This window comes from Petromyzon marinus, chromosome 20 (genome assembly GCF_048934315.1).
Source record: "Petromyzon marinus isolate PM22_M1 ecotype Great Lakes invasive population chromosome 20, UKy_Petmar_22M1.pri1.0, whole genome shotgun sequence".
NCBI classification, from domain to species: Eukaryota; Metazoa; Chordata; class Hyperoartia; order Petromyzontiformes; family Petromyzontidae; genus Petromyzon; species Petromyzon marinus.
This window is the reverse complement of record NC_133686.1, coordinates 12,161,481-12,182,007: the sequence shown is the minus strand read 5'-3', so window position 1 is coordinate 12,182,007 and position 20,527 is coordinate 12,161,481. Positions and strand designations below refer to the sequence as shown.

The window sequence follows — 20,527 nt, the reverse complement described above, 5'->3', positions numbered from 1 at the left end:
AGACGAGGCTCAAAAGAAAGCTGTCTCTGGTGTGGACCAATCAGTTTCAAGGACAATGCATAGATTATCAGTGTTTTTTGTTTGCATTCTTACCACAAGCATTGTGGTTGATGCAGACATTCCTCGTAAAAGGTTTCAGTTTTGTGATTTAACATCTTAACACCTGTTTTATTGCCAGAAAAAAGGGGAAAACCCTATTATATTTTGGTACTTGCAAAGGAGGTCCCATGAAGTAAAAAAATAGTTTAAAAAAAAGTTTTTTATGGGCCCCTTTATAACATATGCTACAGGCCCCGCACGAGCTTAATCCGGCACTGCATCTGCCATAGGCCGCACGTTCCGTGGTAAGCGTTCAAGACTGGCGGGCGGGGGCGCCGATTGGGTGGGTGCCAACGAGCGGTCACCAATCTCGCTGAATGAGCGCGCGGCTAGTCACACGCAGGAATTTCTTAACCAACGACGAAGGTGGTGAGCTCTTAGATTTTCGATTGTAATCCATCGCCAATTCATTTAATTCTCACGTGTGCGTGTAAGTGTGCGAACCCGGCAACCCGAAATTGATGACCACTCGCGGCAAACATCGGTGAGGATACCTGTACCAGTTCTGGACCACGGCTGAGGTGACTCGGCCGCACATGATTACTAACCCTCTTGCAGTGTGTAAAGATCACCGCTGGGTAGACGAAGGTGGCTGTGCATGGGACTACCCATGCTTACCCGCCTTGTATTCCACGTCGGCTTTGAAAGGCGCTTGCCCCAAAAGTCTGTTGACGCTATACGGGGTGGACGGGAGTATTTTCCTCCAGGACAAAGAGCATTATTTAAGGAAACTGCGTTATAAGGGGGCAGCACTGTATTCACATTGCAGGATGCATATGCCATAGTATAATTTTTATTACTGTATAATGAAACACTTTATATATCACTCCAATTACCGCATTTTCCCGCATCTAGCCCGCATACGCATATAACCCGCAGACGCATATACCCCGCAAAAATAGCGTTTTGTGTAAAACAAATTTCAGATAGCCCGCACCTCCATATACCCCGCATGCATTCATATATTTAACATCGTTATCGGAGCTTAATTCCATCATTAATACGAAGTTTACATTTGTAATACATTCCACTATCAATTGTTAACATTAAAATCATAACGTGCACAAAGAAAATAAACTAACCGGAAACGAGTGAACTTAAAACAGTAAATAATTAACAAAAGTAAATATCCAATAAACAAGTAACATAACTGGTAGATAGATAAGTACAGTTTTAGCACTGGTAGATTGCGCACTGCGCAGATAATAGCGGCACTACGGTAACGCCGTTGCCCCCCTCTCCCCAGCTCTCCCGTCGCCGCAGCAGACCTTGCTCTGCCCAACCCCCTACCTCTCTCTCCCCCCAGCTTCCCAGCTCGCCCGTCGCCGGTAAACAGTGAGCGCACTTCAAACATTGTCGTTTAATACTCTTTGGTTTTATTCGGTAAAGTCACGTAGATAAAATAAAAGAAAACAAATCACGACGTTTCGGAGGCAACACAAGCTTCCTTCTTCAGGTGGAATAGTCAAAGCAGAATGTGTCAGGAGCACAGTTCAGAGACGACCGAGATTATATACAGGTTAAGGGAGGGGGGAGGAGTCAGTAAGGGGGCGTGGGTGGGTGGGAGGGCTGGGTTAAGCAGCCTTTTGATAGACTGCTGCGGGTAACAACCACTTCGCACTGCACGAGAGTGGGTAAAACCCACCTTTTGTTATGCTGCGTGGGGGCTCGGGGGGGAGGAAGAGACATGCTGCATTTTTTTAAAGCGGTGGCAAACGGTTGTTCAATTATAAGGTAACTAAAGTTTGATATACATCCACTGAGAAAAGGAAATAGCTGTACAAAAAATTGAAAGGCAGCTAACGTTTGAATTGATTTATAACATCTTTCCAGTGATTGCGAAGTGGTTGTTACCCGCAGCAGTCTATCAAAAGGCTGCTTAACCCAGCCCTCTCACTCACCCACGCCCCCTTACTGACTCCTCCCCCCTCCCTTAACCTGTATATAATCCTGGTCGTCTCTGAACTGTGCTTCTGACACAGATATTCTGCGTTGACTATTCCACCTGAAGACGGAAGCTTGTGTTGCCTCCGAAACGTCGTGATTGAATTGTTTTATTTTGTTTTATTTTATCTACGTGACTTTACCGAATAAAACCAAAGAGTATGAATCCTTGCAGTCACGAAAGCTTCAAATCTAGAATTGTCATTTAATTGTACAAACAATTTAAAACGTGATAACGTGTGCAATTTTAGTGTGAGTGGTTTATTCAGCAGTGCTTTAGTCAAAGGTAAGTGTTGCATAGTGGATAGTCCTACCATGAAAAAATGTAACGAGTTGTCACACGTGTAAAATATTTTTGGAATAGCTCGCACCTCCATATACCCCGCAGGGTCTTGTTTTGTTTGTAAAAAGTGGCATACCCGCGGGTTATATGTGGGAAAATAGGTCAACGCTGCCAGAATATATCAGTGAAAACTCCTATTGCCTGTGTCAATTTCACAGATACGAGTCCCAGTGGTAAAATCATCTGTTTTGACAGGAATGGTCGTCTTCACAAGATGTACTTTCTCCAGGTATAGCGTCCAATATTGTCCCATGTACATTTCTGAAACGGATGTTAGGTAATTACTACAGACTGACATCAGTAAAATCTCTGGAAATATTAATTGGAATGTTTTATTTTTATTTATGCAATGTGGGGTGGATGTAATTGTATGGCAATGTACTCAGAAATTGGAAAGGTATGGCTTACCTGAAGATTCATATTAAGTAGATTATGCTGAATAAATATTTTAAAATGAATTATGATTATGATAAAATAATACTTAGATATTTTTAGACGTTGGGTGAATCTATCAGAGGCTAATCGAATCCAATAGGAATTTCAGCTCGGTATCTGCAGTCGAAACTAAATGACCAAAATGACAACTATTGCTTGAATTTAAAAAGCATATAAACAAATGACAACATGCAATAATGTAAATGCTGAGAAAAAGGGCTAACCTCTGAATAAAATATAGTTTGAAATTATATTGTATGTAAATCTATATAAAAGTTAGTAGCTTTGTGCGTGTGTCACACGGTCCTCGCCTCCAAAATGTAACGTGGTTTCTTTCCGACTTGTTGGTTGACCAAAACAACATTTACAATTGGGGATTGGGAGAAAGTGCCAGTTTTATACACCGTGCTTTTATGGAATCCAGTGATTGGTCAAATGTAAGATTTGATTTGACGTCTCCATTTAATCATGTACTGCATTTGTACCGTGTCGTAGGAAGGGGCATGAAATGTTGATACATCTGTAATGAGAGAGTGCCACCTAAGGGACGACAAATGGCTGCATAGTCACTGCTGGGTTACTCAAATCCAATCAGAGGGAAACGTTCCATCTGGGCCAAAGGTAACGGGCGGAGCTCGTGGGTACGTACGGGAAAGATCGAGAAGGTTCCACGAGGGGCGTGGCTAGAGGCGGAGCCTAGCTCCGCCGAGGGCAATATAAGGAGAGGCAGTGAGAGGACTCGGGGTTGGTGTTGGGAAGCCTGGAGTCCGGACCGCATCATCGCCTACCTCGTCTCGCCACCTGCCACGTGGCGACCTCTGCCAGCGAAGCCCTCTCTCCTCCCCGCGTGCCGCCAGCGAGTGCGAGGAGAGAGAGAGAGAGACGCGCCGCAACGGTGGACGAGGGAGTGCGCGCGTTACGGCAAGAAGAGAGAAAGCTGAACCATCCGGAAAGAGAGAGAGCGGAGCTGTGTAGTCATCTATTTATATAAAAGGGAAATTTGTGAATATGTGTGTCTGTTCAAAATGTTTAGCGTACTTCCCGACATGCAACAAACTTGAAATTTGGCACGTGGGTACTTTCCAGACTTATACCATGCAAACATAAAAAATAGACGTTTGTATTTTGGGGGGGGGGGGCGCAATAATGCATATATTTTGCATGGCAAGTGAGCTGTGACGTCACATCTGTCATGTCACCCGTGCATGCGGAAGCGTAACGCATTGTGCCTGCTCATGTCACACCCCCCCCCCAACCCTCCGCGAGTAAGTGCCATACAAATGTGTTGCAGGTCTAAGGCGTTCTTTGCGCAGCATTGGTTTATTATTTGAGTCATTTACTGCCGTACGCACCCTGAAAGTTGTGTGTGTGTGTCTGCAGCAAGCGCGTGTATGTGTACCTATAGACGCACGCATGTGTGTGTGGGGGGAGCGGTCGTGTAGTGGTTAGCACCCTGCGCTACGAACCCGGCTCACGGCCAACACCGGTGACGATTATTTCAATATTTGAACCGGTCCTGGGCCTCCCCTAGGTCGACTCAGCCTCAAACGAGTAACTGGTGTGATGCGTGAACATCGCCACTGGGAAGACAAAGGCGGCCGGGTGTGGTGAATCCAAGTCCCGGGCGAAGCCGGGTAGTAAAGCTAGTATTTATATAAAAGGGAAATTTGTGAATGTGTCAGTTCAAAATGTTTAGCATACTTGACACGCAACAAACTTGAGATTTGGCATGTGGTACTTTACAGACTGTACACCATGTAACAATTATAAAAATAGACTTTTGTAATTTTTTTGTGGGGGGGCGGGCGCGCAATAATGCATATATTTTGCACGGTAAGTGAGCGGTGAATAGAATTGTTATAACAACACTAATTTTGATTCATTTTCATTATTAACTATTTGATTGTTTAAATTTACTAAGGTCACCTTTTATTTATTCCAAGAAGGCGCATTTTGCTTCTCCATGGGAGAATGGAGAAGCATAAATTTTGTAAATGTTTTTAAATTATTGTTATTAAACATTTTGATTGTTATAATTGTACTCTCCATTTTGCTTCGTTCTACTACAAAGTTTCAAGTATTTTTTTAATAGTTATAATTACTTTCAATATTTTATTATTATAAGAGAATTTAAATATAATATTCTGAACATCTGCAGTTTTAGTTGGACGTTGAATATTTTAAAGTGAATGTTATGCTAAATTTCAGCTTTCCAACGCCTTATTAATACATGTTTTCTCCTACAACATCAGAGTGCAGCGCCACATTAAATACGCCGCACTACAATGACAATTGTTTAAAGATATTTGAAGCATATTTTATTTTGAAAATGGAAATATGGTTTGGGGGGGGCAGAGCTTTGTGACGTCATATTTGAGGGGGGTCTGACTTTTTGTGACGCTGTGTGAAGAGGGGGGGGAGGGTCAAAAATCGGTCAAAATCGCGTGACGTCATTTATGGACGGCCCCTTAGACATTGCACATGGTGAGGGTATGTCACAACATGACGAATCACACTATACAGCACACTGTACCATGGAGTCATCATTGGGAGGGACCAAATCTTCCAGGGGGTCTGGGGGTCCCCCCCCCAGAAAAATAAATCTAAATTTGAAAACTAATTTCCTGCCTAAAATATTCAAAAATTCACTAACACATGGGATGGACTTTTTATTTATTTTTTACAATGTCTAATAGTGTATTGTATTACATTGCTCTGTTTTTTCTTTGTTTATTATTATCACTACACGCTTTTTATTAACTCTGTTGTATCCTCAAATCTTCTAACTAAATGTTTACTCCCCAATGTGGTATCGACTGCAAATGTGGTATACTTATGTCATACTGATGACAATACTTTATTCTATCATAAAAAAAAAATTAAACATTTTTAATGTTATGTTTCGGCTTGGGTCTAATTATCCACGCTCAACTGACGTTGGCTGTAAATCACCACGGGTCCCTTACGTTGTGGCAAGCTTCGGGCCACTTCCTGGAGTCGTGGAGTTCTTCCATTGCTAGTACGGTACATTTACTTAAAGCGTGTTTTAAAAAAACATGTTTTAATATTACTTTTTACCTTTTCTTGTTTCATTGTATGTAATGGCAGAGATTAGTGATTAATAAAGTACAACCATAACCACAAAAAAACAAATCAATGCATTGTCATATGAAGATAAGTCCAGATATTGTGGCCAAGGTTTAGCAAATTGTTTTTATTTACATAGCATAGCAATTATTTTTTAAAAATATATTGTTTATAGCAATATATTGGAGGGGGACATTTTGAGTATATTTTAATATATTGGGGGGGATGTGTCCCCCCCCAATATATTATCATTACGGCCTTGCTATGTACTGTATACAACTCATATATAGTACATGGCGAGGGTATGCAACATCATTACACACAACAGTGTACTATTTATGAGCTGTATACAGTAGTGTGATATGTAATGTTATCCGCTCAACTGCACGTAGTGGCCATTGTCCACGAAGACGCCAGCAAAGTATTTAGGACAATAGGGAAACTCAACTTCAAAGTGTAACTACAGTACATAGTCTGAGGTGTTAAGTTGTTGACTGAACAAAATACTTCACAAGGAGTAGAGGTAACATTTTTATATCGCGTGTGTGATGGGCCACATGGTGCCCACCGTATGACAAACTGAAATATTGGACACGGCAGATTGGCTTAAGTTTGACCAGATCATTTTACTTCATTTTCCAGCGACGCAAGTACGTTTGACCGCGGAGAAACATCTATTAGGAATCTGGGATATCTGATATGGCGTGGTAATACCAAGAGCCATCGCCTTTGGGACCGTGTGCAGACACGGTTCTCATTCAAATGGAGATGGCAGTCGACTTATCCAGCTCACGTCCAGCCCGTTTTAATTAGCCGTGTTTATTATGTTAGAAGTGGTTTACTTTTTTATAGTGTGGTGTGACCACGTACTTATATATTCTTGTCTAACGTTTTGTTTATATATTTGAATATATATGGGTCCGGCTAATGGGCCGCCCTCAGCTAGTCTAAATATATTGTGATAGTTTGCAGTAAATGTATGGTAGTTTTCGGTACTTTGCTGCAATTAGGACCATAATTTAATACGTGTCAATTTCAAACCTGGGGTCAAAGGTGCTTGTCTTTAACACGTACGTTTTCGCAGCCAACATGATACTTGATTTTGGCTTAAGCCACAATGATTTGGCCAAATTTGTTCAACGTGCCACTGTGCCGAAATAATAATTGGCGTGTTACTCTCTCATACATGTCACAATCTAATTTGTTTTCCCGTAAGGTGGTGGAGGGTCTTACTGCTGAAATTTTACCAGATCCTTGTAGCCTAACCCCAACAATTATTATGAATCACTGTAACTAGTAGTTACTCGTGTTCAGTACTGTGGTGGAATAAACTCCTGGCACACACATCCCAGCTCCTGCTACAGGCAATGGGCATTTCTATGCACAAAACACACCGAAAAGATTGAGTGTGGACTTGCCGTAAGTTTATTGTGCAGTTGTTTTGAATGTAAAGGAAAAGAGGTCTGGCATGGGATTTCATTAAGATGTATTGTGGCTGACAGGGTGTGCAGGACTAAAATGAGTTGTTTTCAACTGCAACATTGAAAGAGGCGACAACTATCTTGGCATTTCTGGACATAGGAGTCAATATTTTCTCTCCCAAATTAAATGGGCAAGTGGCATGATTTAAAAATGCTAGATTCAAAAATGCTAGATTCATGCACTTAATTCTATTGGTCTTGAGATTTGCTTACATGCAACGTACTATTGGACTTATGAAGTATCAAAAGACAACATAAACAAGTCAAACTACAGTTAATGGCAGTGGAGTTAATGAAATGCGATGCTATGGCTAATTGGCTGGTTATGGTACAGTACTGAGACATTATGTTAGCAGTAGTATTAATACCAGAAATGCCAGAGTTTATAAATATTAACAATACATTTTACATTCGAAAGAACCATACTCCACAAGTGTCACTGTGAATGTTAATAGTTACATAAATACACAGGCAAGGGAAAGCCATTCACTCTGGCTTTGATGATGCCTAAAAAATATTTAATCAAAGAGGGTGTGTTTTTGTAGCAGCAATATACATTTACTTATAGCAGAAATATAAACTATATAACATAATTAACCTATATGCCAGCCGTTCACTTTCTGGATACACGACATCAGAACTGGCAAAGATTGAGTATCCTGGACATTTGCATTCTCAAAATATTTTCCAATCACAAGATTTTCTATTACACCTAACAATAAATTCATTAAACTTTTTTGACTGGATCCAAACAAATCATTTAGAAAATGGTAGGACATGTTTCAAATGTACATATTGTTTTTGAATGCCTGGCAGCACTCACTGCATTATTAACTATGGTAGAGCTCTCCAAACGGGTTTGGCGTCCAGAGAACTGGTTCTCTGGAAGGCCAACCCAAACCCCAGGTGTACCTATAAAGAAGGTGGGGTTTGACCTTCTGTACTTTTTCCTGCACTCCCATTATTATTTGGGTTAGATTGTGTAGGTATGTCAATTTTCCAGCGCTGAGCTGTTAAAAGCTGATGATGTTGGATGTAATCTCCCGCAAAAACGTACACAGTTTTCAACATTTTGATTGCTTTTCAACATTCCGGTTTGCTGAAAAACCAAATCATTTGGCAATATTTGCCCAGGTGACAACTTGATTCGATTGGCTCTGTCACGTGAGAAAGGATCTTCTACTTCCTAAGCTAGAGGCACCTAACCTGGTGATGTTCTCAAGAGTGAGAGCATAATAGTTTCAGGGCTTTCCCCTTTTGTCCCTGCCCCCCAGCAGCATTTGCAGCAGGCGTGGGATGCTCTGCATAAAAAAAACGAAATATAATTTCACTCTCTGATGCGGCCAAGTTCTGTCCAGGATCGTACTGATCGACTGTCTTGGGAGGACCTCGAGCATCTTTACATCATGCTCTTTGCCACCTCGCAGAGCACGATCTTTCTGTGCATCGCGAAACCCCGCACCATCCAACCCCAGGCTCGGCAGTTGAGGTAGTTGGGTTCGCCCCGCCTACAAACTTTAGCCCATTAAGCAATATAGCTCTTTTATATAGCTCTTTTTCAGAAGCGACCAGGCTAGCACAAATTATAGCTCAACGAAGCGGCTTATGTGGAAATATATAGCAGCCAAATACTTTTAAGTGAATGTTTCTAAATGGAGGGAAAACCGGAGGATCCGGAGAAAAATCCACGTGACCACGGGGAGAACATCCAAACTCCAAATATACAGGCGTCAGGGTCAGGATCGAACACACAACCTCCTGCATACCAAGCGAGGTAGTTAACATCTCGCCACCAGAACCTTAGAAATGCCGCTCCTGCAGTGGTACCTGTTAGCACAGTGGGTGACTCGACATCTCTTGCCACTCAAAACCGAACCGGCAGTCAGAGTTTGTAAAGGGACAGACGACCTTCCATGGTGGCGAGACGACTTTGGACGATCTGTATCCAGAACTGGCCTTGGAGACTAATGTTAGTTGCTGGGATTAGAGAGCACACCTGGAAGGCTTTCCAGCCCAGCGGTGATGGATATATGCTCAACAGTTTAAACACACTGCAGCTAACAGCAGTCCAGAATTCCCTGAGAGCATTTAGCTATGTAGTGAGAAGGAAGAAAGGTGCTGGTCAGTTTGAACAATGTAATGTCGGTAGTCATGCGGAACCAACCATAGGGGTCTGTTCACTTCAGCAGGTTGATACAGGTCACTGGGTATCAGCAGCACCGCATATCCTGTCCATTGTACACCTCTGCGGTGTCCTGAACCATGTGAAGGACCGACTAGTTGGATCTGGGCGAGTGGAGTCTGCATCCTGAGGCATTCAGACTGGTGTGTGCCCACTGGTGCACACCACCAGCGGACTCGTCTTCCTCGGCAGAGAACCATCTCCTCCCATCCATCCTACTGCACCCATTTCTGAGACGTGCAAGCCCTTGGTGGCAGATGCGGTCAGTATCTCCTGGAGCAAAATAATTGCCATTTGCTTTCGCTCTGCTGCCTTTAATTCCAAGGGTTTTGGCCAAGGTCAGGAGGGCCACGCCACCCCGGTGCAAGTCACCCCCAAATGGGACAGGCGCGTCGTGATTCTCCGACCTGCAGGCACTCAGACCGGGTCCCCGCCCCCCCCCCCCCTCTCAGGTTCCCCAGGTGGAGAAATCTGTCACAGTATGGGGAAATCTCTCCAGGAATCAACTATTTTTCTCTTGACTGCCAGAATCGGAGGGTACAATTCAGGAGACACGGGCCATCTACCGCGGTGCAAGAGTTGTTGCTCCAATTCATTAGGCCATTATGCCGAGGGGTTTCAGTATTTTCTGGTTGGTGCACACACAACCTCCAAGACCCGGTAGTGTGCTCGATTCCGGCCATAGATGAATATCTCTTCAATGAGTTTCAATTTGGAGATACACTAGAGTTATTAATGTTGTGTGTGCTGCCAAGGCCTCCAAAAAAAAGTATTTATGAAGGCCTTCCTCATGTTCACAGTATAGTATTTTAGGATTTTTAAAATTTAAAACACAATGTCAACTTGGGATAGCCTTCATCAAGCTGTAGACTGTTCAAGGATGATAATGGTCATAACACATTCTCATTGTTGAGCAAAAATGTTGGCCCGACAGGTTTTGGAGAAGCTGCTTTGTACTTGATATTCAAGTACAGTAACTCCATGTCCCTCAATTGGACAGAAGCCCACGAAGTGGTTTGTGTCACATGGGAGACCTGGGGATCTAGTCAAGTAGGGCGCATTTTATATACATTATATTCGATAATAATATACAAGGGGCCTACTTTAGGGAATTATATCACATGGTCTTTAACACCTTGAGTACATCTCAGCGAAATTGTTAGGTGCCAGGGAGATCCAACTGACAATTCCATGCAAACATATCCACACAATGACTAGCAAGCTCTCCAACCCTTCAAAGGCACTCTATGTTGTGCTGTAGCCTAGCAGTGGGAGTGACATTTAGATTCATGCACACAATGTGCACACTCGCGCACCTTAAGTCTCACCCAAGCACTTAATATACTTCTTTCATACAAAAAACATAGCATGTGCCAAATACAAATAATGCATGCTTCATTGATGCAATTCTAAAATTCAATTCTAAAAGCACTTGATTGTGCGAATTTGTAGAATGGGAATTGACATCACAAATTTGTCCTGATTTGAATATAAAAAAAACACATTTCCCAGTTGGTGTGGTTACAACCATGTCCGTACAACAATAATTCAAAATAAAAGTGTTGACATTTTACCCAGTATTGCTAAAAAATTTAATCAGCTTATAGGCATTTGTACCTCTGATTTGATTTTTTTTTTACATTTATAAATGGAGTTGTAGCATTATCACAAAATGGTGGGAACGTCTACACACAGTGATGCACACAAACAGGACGGCAAAGCAACAACCTCTGATTGACACTTTCAAATAATCACCAACCACCACATTAACTCGTGAAAATAATCTACAAATTCCTTGCACAAAAGCTATGGCCTTCACGATTTCTTTAAATGTGATGTCTATGTCATTAGCCACAGACAATGCTGTCATTGTATTCTACCACACACGAACAGAAAATGTGCTGACCCAATTTCTTAACTGGGTGCTCGATAAACGGGTACTGTCACGACGCGTTGCGGAGGCAGGCTAATTGCTATTTCCCAAAGAGGTTATACTGAAGCAGACTCCAGGAAGGGTGTTGTGTCCTCGGCTCTTCTTCACCCCGCCGAGCCAGCCCAGAGGGAGCAGGCTCCGCGCTCGCCCCACCTGCTCCGCTCGCCCGCTCGTCTTACTCATGCCACTCGCCGCGTGGGACGGAGACGAGGAGGAGAGGGGGAACGTTGCGTTCGTCCTTCTTTCCAGCTGCGAGCACGACACCACAGCACAAGTGTGTACACACACAGCTATACGCACAGCTAGATCACGAGTTCAGTTATCATCCCCGAAGGTTGTTATGGGGGCGAGCAGTGGTGTTGTGATTATTCCAACACGTGCTATAACCGCAACGAGACCCCAAGTTTGATTCCCGGCCAGGGTGAACATCGGGGTCGTGAGTGATATCTGAACTGATCATGGGTCCCACTTGACCAACCCACAGTTTCTACCTGGTGAATTATGGTCAAACAGACGCCATGACCGACATGGTGGGAGGCCTTCAATCAAATGTGATTGACATGGGACTGTAAATGTGTATGTATATATAATGCTTTGTTATGAATATTACCTATCCCAATGGGGCTGACGAAGCATTGGTATACTGTAGTATATTGTGCAAGCCAACGTGTATTCCTGTTTAAAAAAGGAACGAGTGATTGGCAGCCGAGCCAGTGGTGGAATTCTATATTGTTGGCAGAGGCCAATCTTTTCATATAATACGGTCACCACTGTTAACTTACCACAACATAGTTGCATTGCATTATTTTGCCTATATCTAAGCAATGTAATGTTAATAATATAACTTCCAAGTATTACTATAACACTATACCACAAATTATCGATGGCGTCCTATCTTATTGGAGGAAATGCCAATTTCCATATTTTCCTTGCTTGTTGAAAATTCACATACCTGCTATGATGCACAAATAGTTGTAAACTTAAGTTGGGTGATCGTCCTCGTACAGAGAGAGCATATCTAATCTACACCACTGAATATAAATGCGTATTTTACCCCATGATGCTCACAGAGCTCCAATGTTTAAACAAAATTAAATATTATCTCAAGATAAATCTAACGTTCAGAAAAAATGCTACCCATGCTCACATGAGCATGAAGCTAATTTGCCTTTTTATCTAACCTCTTCCTTGAAAAGCAAATCTAGCCAATGCAAATTAATTCCACACCGCCGAAACATCAGAGAGCAAAGGAACGCCAGCAATGCCAGCCGTGATGCACAACAACGCACGTGCATGCGATGGGCCATGCGACAATCAGCACCAAATGGGACACACGGAAGTGCCCACCACTTTGCAGTCACGGAAATTGGCAAGCGTAACCCTTTCCCGTTCCAAGATGTCTGCAAGTTCACTAAACAAATGTTTTTTTACCAGGTAAAGCCCACTGAGCTATATAGCTCTTTTTCAGAAGCGACTTAGCCACAAGTGATAGCTCAACGAAGTGGCTTATCTTGTACAAATTTATAGCAGCCAAATACTCTAAATGCATGTTTCTAAGTGTGGAGGAGGGAAGAACCGGAGGGCCCAGAGAAAAATCCACATGCCACAGCGACGCCAAAGTTGCAGGGTGGGTGTCCTGTTCACGGCTGAATCTCAGAATGTGCAAACGGTTGGCATTAATTTAGAGAGGCATAGCGCTGTTGTTTTTAAAGACATTGTACTCACTGCAGAAAACTTTAGCGACACGACCGCACTCTATGATAGCTGGCAGCAAACTGTTCCATACGCTCTCCCGCATGACCTTTTTGGAGCCTCGGTATGTTTTCCGACAAAGTCGTACGGATAAAGTTATTTTATTTTTTCTTCCGATTCCGTTTCGGTGACATGACATACATATGTGTATGTCATATGTGTATGTCATCGGAATGAAAAAGGGTTAAACGTTTTAAAAGGGTTGAAAGTGTCTGCCATGAAGGGTGAAGAGAAGGAGGATACCCCCTCCCCCTCTGTACGTGTGGGTTTGGGAGGACAGGCACTTGTGTATGCAACACCCATGTCATCAAAACCAATGTCGAATGTTCTACTGTTGGTATTTTGAACTCTGAAGGGCAGCACGATAGATCGACCAATAGATGGATTGCTACTGTGTAACAAATAACTGCTACGTAACAGATGGAAATATTGAAAGAGACGGAGAGACATTACAAACGCATGAGGACCGAACTGCCTGCCCCCTCTTACCGTGCTGGTGGACTCGGAGGGCAGTGGGGAGACGATGAGCAGCGTCACTCCGGCCGCGTCCGCGCTGCGCATGGCCTCCACGACATCGACGTGCTTGGCCCACTTGCAGTCTTCACCACCCAGAGCCACGATGCAGTCTCCATTCTTCACACCTGCCAGCTGTGGGGCCATAGCAGTGGGAAACATGAGGTGCGAACCTCTTCAAGGAAAAACATGTGATCCACCAATATATACATATGACTCGTATTGTTCTTCTTGGTTCTTTCGGTAAAGTCATCGTAGAACGAAAGACAATCCAACGTAGCCTTATCATCATCAACCATTGTAATGCTAATCACATACCAATGTTTACCCTCATACACCAAAGCCATACAATCACATTCACCATTTGGTGAAGCTGCCTCTTTAGAAGAGATTGGTGGCCATGGGTCCTCATCTTTCTATCTTGGTCTCTTATAAGGAACGTCCCAGAGTTATGCTTCATAGACAGGATTGGACAGCCACTAATTCTTAGTGTTTACTGACAGTGAAAACCACTGCTGCATTGAGATTTTCGGAAGGCCAAATGGCCTTCATTTACAGACACTGTGGCCGTAATATGATGGCACTGGTTGGGGCTCGGATACTACATCTATCACAGGTGTCTGGGTGTCATGGTGGCCAGATGTTAACTACCTCGCCTGGTATACAGGAGGTTGTGGGTTTAATTCCGAACCCGACGCCTGTATATTTGGAGTTTGCATGCTTTCCCTGTCCTTGTGGTCCTGTGGATTTTTCTCCGGGTCCTCCGGCTTTTCCCTACGTATTTAGAAACATGCGTCTAAGAGTATTTGGCTGCTGTACATTTCCACATGTTAAGCCACTTTGTTACGCTATCATTTGTGGCCAGGTCGCTTCTCAAAAAAGCTAAACAGCAGAGTAGGCCTTATCTGGTAAAATATTTTTTTGTATAGTTTAGATTAGTCTGTAAATGAGAAGTTCTGAGGCAGCTGATGACCTCAGGTGGCAATATGTATGAAGCAAGCGATTAGATTACTCAACTAACGTATGAAAGGTTGTGAGTTCATATATTATTAAGGGGTAGACTTGGGCCATAATATATTTGGGGATGATAAAATATCTACCACTTCTGGGCCTATCAAGGACATCATCAGAGATCCTTCTGTCCAGATGCCTGGCTTCGAACTCCCAAGGCGCCAGTGAGTTCAGTTGATCCGCTTCCTGTGTGACCAGGGGGTGTGTCCCACTTCTGAACATCTGTAGTGACTGGTTTGGAGATGTAACTCTTGGAGGCAATTCTTTAATTTAACACCGAGCACACTTTGTAAACTACATACAATACACACCCTACACTTACACAACACTGTCTTTCGCTTAAAACACTACTCTGGTTGCTCGCCTACAACACAACGCGAGCTGTCTGACACTGATGGCGCTGAGCGAAGACAGCCAACTACGGTTAGCAGCGCAATTATCAAGTGGACGGCGATAGCGACAAAGGCATGAGACGACAGCGGCGAAGGCGACAGCAGCGACGACGACGAGGGGATCCCACTCCAATGATGGCCTCGAGCCTTCGCTCGGGTCCCCTTTTATCCTGTTAGCATGGCCTCGCTCCGCCCTGGCCATGCCTCCCTTCTGGAACCTACGAGTGGGCTCTCGACGCATCCCCTCCGTAACCTTTACTCAAGATCCCTCTCTGGTCTGTCACGTGGCCTGCTCTCAATCCGGGCTGCTTCACTCTGCAGATCACCTACCCTGCCAGCAGCAAGCGCTATGCCACGTAGTGACCAACTTATGTCACTACACATCGATGGAGCCTACGTGACGGCCTTCTGTGTGAATGCGGAGAACAGGAGACCATAGCACACATCGTCTCCAGCTGTGAAGTCCGTCTGGGCATGCCAGGCAGACTTGTTGCCAAGCAAGTGCTGGAGGACGAGGCTGTCATCTAACAGTGTGGCTATGTGGGCTGACATCCACCCACATAATAACATCGACATGCATATGTGCAAATATTTTTTATTTACCTTGTTTATCTAGTGCTCTTGTGTAAAAGTTTTCACTAAAAAAAGTTTTGGGAAGTCAACAGTGGTTCTCTTATGGACAGACTCACCCCCGTCATAGTAAGGTGTATTTTCCACTAATGGCTCAAAGTGTCACTTATGGCAATGGCCACTAACCTCGGCGACACTGCCGGTCTCCACGGTGGCCACCCTGACGGGCGAGTCTCCTCGCAGCACCAGTCCATAGCCGTCGGCGCAGGGCACCAGCTTAACGCTGCGGGGCGACGTCCAGCTGTGCTTGGCCGAAAACACAGACAGTGGGCCCTAGGCACAGACAGGCGATCATCAACACCACTGTAGTCATCTGTTTACCAAATATTAATTAATCTGTAATGTATGTGTGTTGAACTTCTTTCGCACCGTATGAAACCAACCGTGCTCATCAGAGGTTTGGGGGAAGGACAAACTAAACACAAAAAGCAGTTTTAAAGAAAAGACTTTTAAAAAGGTAACATCCAAATGTACAATAGAAATTGAAACGAAGTGAATTGTATACAGTGAGGGAAAAAAGTATTTGATTCCCTGCTGATTTTGTATGTTTGCCCACTGACAAAGAAATGATCAGTCTATAATTTTAATGGTAGGTTTATTTGAACAGTGAGAGACAGAATAACAACAAGAAAATCCAGAAAAACGCATGTCAAAAATGTTATAAATTGATTTGCATTTTAATGAGGGAAATAAGTATTTGACCCCCTCTCAATCAGAAAGATTTCTGGCTCCCAGGTGTCTTTTATACAGGTAACGAGCTGAGATTAGGAGCACACTCTTAAAGGGAGTGCTCCTAATCTCAGCTTGTTACCTGTATAAAAGACACCTGTCCACAGAAGCAATCAATCAATCAGATTCCAAACTCTCCACCATGGCCAAGACCAAAGAGCTCTCCAAGGATGTCAGGGACAAGATTGTAGACCTACACAAGGCTGGAATGGGCTACAAGACCATTGCCAAGCAGCTTGGTGAGAAGGTGACAACAGTTGGTGCGATTATTCGCAAATGGAAGAAACACAAAAGAACTGTCAATCTCCCTCGGCCTGGGGCTCCATGCAAGATCTCACCTCGTGGAGCTGCAATGATCATGAGAACGGTGAGGAATCAGCCCAGAACTACACGGGAGGATCTTGGCAATGATCTCAAAGCAGCTGGGACCATAGTAACCAAGAAAACAATTGGTAACACACTACGCCGCGAAGGACTGAAATCCTGCAGAACCCGCAAGGTCCCCCTGCTCAAGAAAGCACATATACATGCCCGTCTAAAGTTTGCCAATTAACATCTGAATGATTCAGAGGACAACTGGGTGAAAGTGTTGTGGTCAGATGAGAACAAAATGGAGCTCTTTGGCATCAACAACTCAACTCGCCGTGTTTGGAGGAGGAGGAATGCTGCCTATGACCCCAAGAACACCATCCCCACCATCAAACATGGAGGTGGAAACATGCTTTGGGGTTTTTTCTGCTAAGGGGACAGGACAACTTCACCGCATCAAAAGGACGATGGACGGGGCCATGTACCGTCAAATCTTGGGTGAGAACCTCCTTCCCTCAGCCAGGGCATTGAAAATGGGTCGTGGATGGGTATTCCAGCATGACAATGACCCAAAACACACTGCCAAGGCAACAAAGGAGCGGCTTAAGAAGAAGCACATTAAGGTCCTGGAGTCGCCTAGCCAGTCTCCAGACCTTAATCCCATAGAAAATCTGTGGAGGGATCTGAAGGTTCGAGTTGCCAAATGTCAGCCTCGAAACGTTAATGACTTGGAGAAGATCTGCAAAGAGGAGTGGGAAAAAATCCCGCCTGAGACGTGTGCAAACCTGGTGGCCAATTACAAGAAACGTCTGACCTCTGTGATTGCCAACAAGGGTTTTGCCAATAAGTACTTTTTTTCCCTCACTGTATATTGTGTAATACTACAAGCTTGTATCAAAAGAAAATGCAGACCACCCTGGTTAATTCGGCGGGTATACTAATCATGAACAGGTGCCATCTGCATTACAGTGGACATTAAAGATGCTGTGACATTACGTGAACAAGAGTAGGCCCTGTGGTGTGCCAGCGGCAAAACTCAAACTTGGCAAACTTGAAAAATCACTCGCAAATGATTGAATTGGTATAAGTCAATTTCACCCCTAACAGGCTAATACCCACTTATAGCTCAAGTGGGTATTAGCCTTGTGCTGCACATGAACGGCTGTCATCATGGGGTCTCCCGAAGGCTAAAAAAAAAACACTCTAGCTGAGCATTACAGTGATTTAGATGTGATGTACAGTACACTGCTTTGAGATTTTGGGGCATTTAAGCACCCAATCCGTGACCAGAAATTAAACTCAGGCCGCCAGGTTCAAAGCGCTGTGTGCTTACCGATGTGTTACTAATCTACCAGCTGTCAGCAAAGCACGAAAATAAAACTGCAGATTGAAAAAATGTACACGTAATCTAACCTATAAAAGGCATTTTTCGTCTGTCTCTCCGTCCGTCCGTGTACGCTCGCTTGCGAGGGATATGGCTCTATAACCGCGGGGTTCATGTAGACATTTTTTTTGCCAGGCGACACGCACCAAGCCCCCTGCTTGGCATAGGCTATTCCGTTTTCCCATCCTTAAACTTTGAAGTGGTTAAAATCGCGTTTTGGTGCAATTCATCTATATTTATTTATTTACTTTTGACGCCCGGCTCGCTGCTGCGCATGCGCGAAACGCCGACACGAGTTGTTGCCCCTGGCAACGCACAGACGCCGTCGCCGCAGGGTGGACGCCATTTCTCATTCGCGTTCAAAATGCAAAAAGTTTACTCGCAACGCTGAGGTATATAGGGCCAGTAGATACTAAAATTATAGCGATTAAATAGTACTATTGTAGCGCCGGGGGGGGGGGGGAGATAGCGGCCCAGCCCACAGCCTCGGCCGGCCGGGCAATCTAGGCGAGGCCGGGGGCTTTGCACGGGACTAGGCCTCGTCACGGCAATCTGTCAGGTGAGTACTTTGTGCTATAGAGTGGATATATACTGCTACTAGCGGGGAAATATATTTAAACACGTCTGAAAACTTAAAAACATAACATACAAATGAAAAGAGAACTCATTTGAAATAAAATAGAACCCGAGCGCGCCAAGAATCGATTCTTTAAATCGCGTAAAGGAATCGAAGGTTGTAGATTACTTTAGAATCGTCTTGAAGCGACGACGCGCAACAGAAACATCCTAGATAAACCAGCAAATTTCGATTTAAAGCTTTCGTGACTGCAATGATTCATCTTCTTTGGTTCTTTCGGTAAAGTCACGTAGAATGAGAAAAATAATAAATTGATAAAATAAAATAACACAATAATATTCTCACGACGTTTCGGCCACAACACAAGCGGCCTTCATCAGGTGAAGGGGGCGAGACTGTCTGGTAGGACAGCGCTGGAGTGAGAGAGCCACGTTCAGATCACGGCTTTTAAGCTGTGTGAGAGGAACAAAGCGCCTTGACAAAGGAATTAGCATATAATTTAGCATTGAAATGGCTGAATGATTAGCTTGTGACTGGTCACAGAAATAGCTATGTTAAAAGTTAAAGCATACACATCCGCAGAGGCACCCATTGTTAAAAGAAATTAGCATAGAATTTAGCATTGAAATAGCTAAGTTAATGCATACACATCCGCAGAGGCACCCCTTGACAATGGAATTAGCATAGAATTTAGCATTGAAATAGCTGAGTGATTCGCTTGTAACTGCTACAGAAATAGCTACGTTGAAGTCAGAGCATACACATTCACCGAGGCACTTAGTACAAATCAAACAGGAGAATTTAGCATTGAAATAACTAGGCGAATTTAGCATTGAAATAACTGAGTGATTTGCTAGTGACTGGTCACAGAAATGACTACACATCTGAGCTATTCACAGTACTATATAGTGAACCAATAAAAACTAAAATATAAATTACCTTCATGTTATCAATAAACTCTATATTCTCCAATCAGCTAAGCTACCAACAATAAGTCGTTATATATCACAATGCTATATGGCGAAAAAATGGGTGGATTCTTACCCTCAAATTTCCGCACCACGGATAGCTACGGGCCCCGTTCAGACGGACGAGTTCGTCCATGGTCGGAACAGAGGAGGGACAGCTGCGAGGCCCTAGTATACTCCATGTTGTAAACCATACCATTAACCGTGGTGTGAGAGGTATTAAGAGGCAATGCTGGCAAAAGAGCTGCGGTCTGAAGGTCATCGTAAAAATACAATTAATTAAGAACAGAAATGATTTAACACATCTTTCCAGTGGTTACTAAGCCTGAATCCATCTTCTCGGTTGAAATTGTCTCTGTGCTTGTATATGTGAATGGCCTCATGAACGAATCTCTCATGGTAGCCGGTTGGTTTGCAAAGAACCTCCGTCTTGGAGAAGTCAATGTCATGTGAGCCCACTGAATTGTAACAGTGATCTGCCACGGCAGAGGAGTTCGTCCTACCGTGTTTCAAGTCTGCTTTATGTTCGCGGATGCGGTCCGAGATATGTCTTTTGGTTTCTCCAATGTAGCTACTACCACAGAGGCACTTTAGTTTATAAACGCCCGGGTACTGTATGTCTGGAAGAGCATCTTTTACAGATGGAACTAAATCACGGATTTTGTGTACTGTGTTGAATCGGACCTGGATCTTGTGTTTATTCACAAGATGTCGACGTTGCACTCAAGGGCTTGAGTCGCATCTCTGCAGACGTAGCA

The 20,527-nt window shown here is 43.7% G+C and overlaps 1 protein-coding gene across 2 annotated transcripts in view; it reads right to left on the bottom strand.

The window, feature by feature from the left end:
- Window positions 1-7,315: 7,315 nt before the first annotated feature.
- The window catches only part of LOC116944091 (rhophilin-2-like), a 62,250-nt gene continuing 49,038 nt past the window's right edge, over window positions 7,316-20,527 (bottom strand). For both annotated transcript variants that reach the window (XM_032957503.2, XM_032957505.2), the window contains 3 exons: window positions 15,929-16,075; window positions 13,746-13,904; window positions 7,316-11,753 (listed from right to left, as the gene is read on the bottom strand). In XM_032957503.2, coding sequence (XP_032813394.2) covers window positions 11,538-11,753; window positions 13,746-13,904; window positions 15,929-16,075 — 522 coding nt within the window. In that variant the 3' untranslated portion in view covers window positions 7,316-11,537. The remainder of the gene's footprint in view (window positions 11,754-13,745; window positions 13,905-15,928; window positions 16,076-20,527) is intronic.